At 39.0% G+C, this 7,623-nt stretch overlaps 2 protein-coding genes across 3 annotated transcripts in view; one reads left to right on the forward strand and one right to left on the reverse strand.

Annotated features, from left to right (window-relative positions):
* nrxn3a (neurexin 3a) overlaps positions 1-7,623 on the reverse strand; it is a 277,248-nt gene that overhangs the window by 26,575 nt on the left and 243,050 nt on the right. The window lies entirely within an intron of this gene.
* dio2 (iodothyronine deiodinase 2) lies at positions 1,209-6,913 on the forward strand. Its single transcript, XM_043262614.1, has 2 exons — positions 1,209-1,743; positions 2,958-6,913. Exons 1-2 carry the CDS (start codon positions 1,525-1,527, stop codon positions 3,513-3,515), a joined length of 777 nt encoding a protein of 258 aa, XP_043118549.1. The 5' UTR covers positions 1,209-1,524; the 3' UTR covers positions 3,516-6,913.

Consider the following 7,623-nt stretch of genomic DNA (forward strand, 5'->3'; position numbering starts at 1 on the left):
TCAATCTATCTATCTGTCTATAATCATGTTTGTCTGTCTGTCATATATATAATTGTATATCTATCTATCTATCTATCTATCTATCTATCTATCTATCTATCTATCTGTCTATCTAATGTGTCTGTCTGTTTTCTATCTATCTATCTATCTATCTATCTATCTATCTATCTATCTATCATCATAACTGTCTGTTATATCTATAATCACGTTTGTCTGTCTGTCATATATGCAATCGTATGTCTATCTATTCTGTCTGTCTGTCAATCTATCTATATATCTATCTATAATCATGTTTCTCTATCTATCTATCTATCTATCTATCTATCTATCTATCTATCTATCTATCTATCTATCTATCTATCGTCTATCTATCCGTTTGTCTGTCTGTTTTAGTATCAACTTGACACTGTTCAATAACATCTAGACCTCGCTATCATTACAAAACACGCATATTCAAATGATTGATTAAATGCAAACGTGTCTCTACTTGCAGGGATATGTGATCTCCTTTTGTAATCAGCAACCAACTTTAAAAAGTGCTGAATGTGTGTCTGTCTGTTATCTATCTATCTATCTATCTATCTATCTATCTATCTATCTATCTATCTATCTATCTATCTATAATCATAAGTGTCTGTCATATCTATAATCATGTTTGTCTGTCATATATATAATCATATGTCTATCTATTCTGTCGGTCTGTTTGTCTATCTATCTATCTATCGTGTGTCTGTTATCTATCTATCTATAATCATAACTGTCTGTCATATCTATAATCGTATGTCTATCTATTTTGCCTATCTATAATCATGTTTGTCTATCTATCTGTGTATCTATCTAATGTGTCTGTCTGTTTTCTATCTATCTATCTATCTATCTATCTATCTATCTATCTATCTATCTATCTATCTATCTATCTATCTATCCGTTTGTCTGTCTGTTTTAAATATCAACTTGACACTGTTCAATAACATCTAGACCTCGCTATCATTACAAAACACGCATAAGCAAACGATTGATTAAAAGCAAACGTGTCTCTACTTGCAGGGATACGTGATCTCCTTTTGTAATCAGCAACCGACTTTAAAAAGCGTTGAATTTGTTTTCATCTTTTATTGCATGTCCCGTCCAGAGAGAAAGCCCTCGCTGTATGACGTCACGCTCCCACCAGCCCCGCGGGCTTTATTTCAGAGCCCGGAATGATTTACGGTATAAAAAGACGCAGAGCGACTCAGGAACCTGCCCAACGGGTAGCCTTTAGTTAATTGTAAAGCGGAAAGGAGGGGGACGTTTGGCACTAGCTCTCCTCTGTGCGTAAAGCCGCCTGATGCTTGGAGAGACGCAGATTCGGGCTCACCGCGTGCAAACGCCCACATCCTTGAGTCGGCTCTGCTTTCTTTAGGTGAATGAAAGTTTCCTAGGAGGGGGAAGGCAGAGGAGATGATATCTGACCAGGATGAGTCGGAAAGGTGAACTTAAATAAGCAAAAGTGCGCGTCAACCACCTGTTATAAATCAGCGCGAAATGGGCATGCTTAGTGTGGACCTCCTGGTAACTTTGCAGATCTTGCCTGGTTTCTTCTCCAACTGCCTGTTTTTCGTGCTGTATGATTCGATAGTGCTGGTAAAGCGTGTGGTGTCACTCCTGAGCTGCTCGGGCTCCACGGGTGAGTGGCAGCGCATGTTAACCACAGCCGGCGTGCGCTCCATATGGAACAGCTTTCTGCTGGATGCCTACAAACAGGTAAGCTGACAGCACAGAACTCGGTCTGCTCGCTGTTGGAGTATGACTCAAACAAGTTCAGATGGCTGAGGGGATTGCTGGTCTATGTTGTTTTAATGTTAAGTAGACATAATGCAATGTTTGGCTAAACTTTAGTGTCCACGCTACAGTATAAGTGCTGCATTATATCAGCGAACACACGTAGTGACGTCAAATTGGCTTTAAATCGCATTTTAAAAAATGCTGCACAATTAAGGCAATGTATATTTTATGTTATGAATACTTTGCAGTGAATTAGTTTGCATGCAGTAATTGTAGCATGATAAATTGCAAAATTATTATTAATGAAATTGCATGTGTTCTATAATGTGTGTGTGTGTGTATGTGTGTGTATATATATATATATATATATATATATATATATATATATATATATATATATATATATATATATATATATATATATATATATTTTTGCTCAGTCTTCAAAACGTGACATTTAGTGAGTTCTGAACCTTAAAAAGGTGTGTGAACTTTGCCCTCCAGACAGTCAGTGACCTCTCAGGTCAATGCTCTTAATTCATTAAATGTCTGGATTCACATTCCGGTTACTTTTTAACTAAAAATCAATCAAATCACTCTGTGGGGTAAGATACACTAGCTTAATGTGCATTCATTGTCCTCAACCATTAACTACATCATTGTTTGGTTACAAAGTCTTGCTGAGGAAATCATTTAGCGTAAAAATAACGGCAATGACTCAGACTTTTTTTTTGGCACAGCGAGCGGTTGAGATTCATGTGTGTTTCCAGGTGTTAACACAGTGCCAAAAATAAATATGCATTTACAGAGTCGCAGAAATGGCATTTTCATAGACATCTCACTATAGAGATCAGCGAGATCATGTGGTGTACTTTTTCTACAAGATGCTTAAAAGTTCTTACAAATGGTGTTAAAAGGTGCAAGCCCAAAACATCAGTTTAGAGCAGTGACAAAGCCCCAAAGAATTTGCGCGTAGGGGGGGGTTCTATGTATACAACTGTGAATGTGAGATCTCAAGCCTGTTGACATCACTCGAGTCTCCATAACAACAGAGGCCAATAAACCCACTAATCCAATGTGAAGTCATTTTCAGTTTAGTCATGAGACTGATTTTCAGCTGGCCACTAGGCATTATTGCTCATTGCCCATGTCCTCAGAAATATTAACTTGTGAATGTGGAATTGTTTGTTCAGGTGAAGCTGGGTCAAGCTGCTCCAAACTCCAAGGTGGTGAAGGTTCCTGGCATCAACAGATGCTGGAGCATCAGCGGTAAGACCCACAACGAGTGCCATCTGCTGGACTTTGAGTCTCCTGACCGCCCGTTAGTGGTCAACTTCGGCTCGGCCACTTGACCCCCCTTTATAAGCCAGCTGCCGGTTTTCCGGCGGATGGTTGAGGAATTTTCAGATGTGGCAGACTTCCTGCTTGTCTACATCGATGAGGCTCACCCCTCAGACGGCTGGGCGGCTCCTCCCATGGAAAACTTTTCATTTGAAGTGAGGAAACACCGTAATCTGGAGGAGAGGATGTTTGCCGCTCGGACACTTCTGGAGCATTTCTCTTTGCCGCCTCAGTGCCAATTGGTGGCAGATTGCATGGACAACAACGCCAACGTAGCCTACGGTGTGGCCTACGAGCGGGTTTGCATCGTGCAGAAGAATAAAATCGCTTACCTTGGGGGTAAGGGTCCATTTTTCTACAACCTTAAAGATGTGCGGCACTGGCTCGAGAAGTGCTACGGGAAGCGATAATTTTTTGGAAGAAGAGGTCAAATAGCCTTTTCTGTGAATGCTAGAAGATTTTATTTTTGTATAATGGAGAGAAATCGAGGGTAAGGTGCTTTTCGAACTGTTAAACGGTGGCTCCGGTGGAAACACTTGGGCTGGGCTCCAAGTCATTGTCTTGAATTGTCTAAAACGATCAGCAGGTGTCCTACATTTCTAACCACTTTTCAAAAAGAATGAAATGAATATAGACTCTAAATACTGACCGTGTGGTTTGCACTTCAATTTTGAGATTACATTGTTGCCAGCAAAACGATTTGTAGATGCACTATTAATAACTTGTTCCTTTGCGATTAATGTAGAGTTAAAGTGTGCAATATTTTTGTGCGACTTAACATATTGCTTACAAAAGAAAACCAAATTGCTGAGCAGAAGAGAAAGCACAAGTACCCAGCTTTTATATGAAAAGAGAATAATTTATTTTTATTGACATTCAATGTTTATTTTTAATATGTGGCCTGTTTATGCGCTTGTAATGCTTTCCCTTCCTCTCTTCAACTGACAATCGTTCTTATTCTATGTGGCATCAGCTTTTACACCCCTGATACGCTGTTCAGTTCATTCGCATCGGTAATCCCATTAGGAAAACTACTAACTCTTCCAGCCCGTATTGTACTTAATAATAGACAAATCAATGGCTTCAGCCACCGGACTTCACTGCAGTGTACAGGAAAGCTGATGAAAAGTACTTTTACTCCTGAATGTTAGAGAAAAGTTTTCGAATGTCGCCGAAAGATCGGTAGTCGCTCAATTGGGTCAAAACGGTGTTGGTGTGCACATGAAAATCACAGACGAAATGGTCCTCTGTCCTGTCTGTGGTTGGATGAGAGACCACACCTCTCTGTCCTGATCCAAATGAGCATGACTGCTAACATGCTGAAACAATCACTCTGAATCTGAATCACTCTGAAGGCTTTGAGTTTTGTTTCACAGAACTGTTCTCATGTACTACAACCACCCTCTTCCTTTTAATGAGAAAAAGGCGAGACAAAATAAAGTTGAACTGCTGCTGACTATGACTCCACCTCCTACCCCTCCATTTTTTTTGTGTGTTTGATTCTGGGAAATTTCAATGAGGGGTGATTGGATTGAAAAAGGGAGGGAAAACGTTCAGCGGAAAACTCCAAAAGGAGAAACCGTTGCATGACGACAAATTTAAACAAAAAAAAAAAAAGAAATGCACCAGCCGTAAGAGGTCGAGGAGTACATGTGCTCCCCCCCCCATTAAAAATGTGTCTGCAGAAATGCATAGTGATGGGTCTGAACATGTGCAACACAATCAAACCGTGTGACGCAGAGGTCTCTGGCTGAACTTCTGCGTCTTCAAGGCTGCCAATAACTAAATAGCAAAGGCTCAGGGAGAACATGTCCCTGGGAAGCACCATGAAACAGAACCCCTTGTTGTGGCCGGGCATCGCTTATCCGAGCGGAACTAGTCCATTTGGACCGCTGAGACGTTATTCACAGACTGTCTCAGTCTTGGAAAGCACCGTGCTGCACGATGGAGCAGGGAGGTTGCCAACGTTAAAGATGGAGGCATCGGAAAAGAGAGCCACACAACAGCAACAAACACAAGCCCCACTCCAGGAAAGGGTCCCATGGTGTGCCTTCTAAGGAATGCGTCTGGTAAACAGGTACTGAACAGAATTCTAAGCAGCGTGCGAAGAAGTGTTCTCATTTATAGGGCATAACAAGGACTCGGGACCAAGGGGGGTGGGGGGCCCATTTATTCAGATAAGGTCAAAACGTGACGCCTAAGAAGAGCGGACGTTTGCCAAATCGGCCAGTATAAATTCAAACGAAATGTTGATGCAAGCCTTTAAATGTATGTGTCTGCAGTTCAAAGATAAGCCATTTATGTTCATACTTCGACAGTGGACTATTTGGTTTGGATGTGATCTGACCGCTCTCTCGGAAAAACGATCTTAGGCCTAATATCAATATATTCAGTAAATCAGCTCAGAATCCAACCCGAGGGATGCCAAACATTTTATTCATATTTAATGCACTTTTTCTCCTGCATGTATAAATCTGATGAGGGGGAAAAAGGAAAATTGCTGAAGAAAATTAGTTCTTACAGGGATAGCTCACAGAAAAACTAAAATTCTGTCATGATTTACAGTACTTAGCCTAACAAAGATATTTCTATATTCTCCAAAATATCCATAGAAGCAAAAAAAGTCCAACGATTTGGAATGACCTGAGTAAGTAAATTCTGACACAATTAAAGTTTATGGCTTAACTATCGCTCTAAGAACCCTCTCTGAGAATCGTATGATATTAAGCAGTAAGGATCTGACTGTATTACATACAAATCACAAATCAAACTGTTTAATCAAGCAACTTCTTGCATTGTAAATGTGAGTTCATTTCTCTCATTCATTTACGCACTTGTCTATACTGTCACAGTAATCCACCCTAACAGTTCTTATGCTATTATCAACATAATCTTATATCTTATTTTCATTTGTCCTCTCTTTGACTCTGGTAAGAATCTTAGCAGCTTTTGGAGATGCACTTAGTCACTGATACAGCGCATGGATAAGGCAAAATTATGCTTTTTTATCTAAGTCTTATAAAGGTTAGCTTCTAGAGCCAAGTATTTGCACTTTGAGTAGAGTTCAAACTGAACTGAACATGAACATGTACTGAACATGCTCCAAATTTCTTTGATGCTTGATGACCAACCTGAGCTCAAAACACATGTAATTCAGCCTGGAACTCACATAACATTATATTTACAGCTGATTGTTTTACGGTCTGATATATGATCATATTTACATATGCGTATAGCAAATTTAACACAAGTTAATCAACACTCTGGTTTCTTACATTACTGGTAATAGACAAGATTATCGGCTTATCACTAAGAGCTATCCTCAAACTCAATGCTCAAAATCATTTAATCTGTTTATATTCAGTTTAACGTTCATTCTTGAAACCGTTCTTGAGGTACAAAACTATATGATCGCTTTATTACAATAATAATAATAATGATAATAATAATGTTATTATTAACATTGACTTATATGTTGTTTTAGAACACATTTTTAATATAACAGCATTTTTTCCCACAATTTTTCATTTAAAGAGGATAATAATAATTAAAATAAAGGTTAATACATTTCATGGGTTTGCTTTTATGTCTTCATGCATTTCATTTCTTCCTGATGCTGTGAAAGCCTAACAACCGAAAAGGAACTTTGGGTCTGAATTAATATTGAATGTATTTAACATATATTTTGAGAGGAACCATTAAGAATGTTGATTGGCAGCTTGTTACATGTGCCTTATTTTCCTACTATGTTTAATGCCAAGTTTGTTTTATTGTGCCATTTGGCTGATTAAAGACGCAGCAAATCGGACAAGATGTGTTCGAAAAATTCTTTCTCCATCCTTCACACGCACTTCTTTTTTTTTTGACCTTGAATTAAGATGCCGCACAGATGTCTAGACTCATTTTTTCTTCATCATTTTATTAAGAATCAGGTTGAAATAGTCATAAATCATGAGAATATATCCTGCTCATCTGATAAAAGCTGGACTCGCAGATGCCGAATTTATGTGAGTAAATTTAATAGACCATAAAGATGTAAATCTTGTGAGGCCAGCTTCCAGAAGCTCTTTGATGACTTGGTTGGGTTGCTATTAAATTTAATTTACAGACTCGTTAAATAATCCAGATTCATGCCCAAACTTGACAGCCAATCCATCTGAGAAGCTGAGCTTAGACTAAACTATATTTAGCAGAGACGGTTTCTGAGGTGCAAGATGACTAATCTTTCACGAGGCCTAACAGATTTGGTTTTAATTTGCGTTAGGGTTTTGTGGCAGGACACCCGAAGATGTTAAAAAGAGATGCAAGTCGCGGTCCGCTTCTGTTCGCACCTCTTGATTGAAAGAATATCCGGCGTTTACGAGAACGGGAAGGCTGTCAGGAACAGGTGGTGGCTGGAAATATATTCCGTTAAACCCAGTAAATCATTCAGCTGAAACCAAAACATTCCTTGAAAAATATCTGTTTGAGTAACTGACTTAAATTTTGTTTCCCTTAAAGGCTTTATCTAGTAAATTA

This window comes from Puntigrus tetrazona, chromosome 17, assembly GCF_018831695.1.
Source record: "Puntigrus tetrazona isolate hp1 chromosome 17, ASM1883169v1, whole genome shotgun sequence".
Classification (NCBI taxonomy): domain Eukaryota; kingdom Metazoa; phylum Chordata; class Actinopteri; order Cypriniformes; family Cyprinidae; genus Puntigrus; species Puntigrus tetrazona.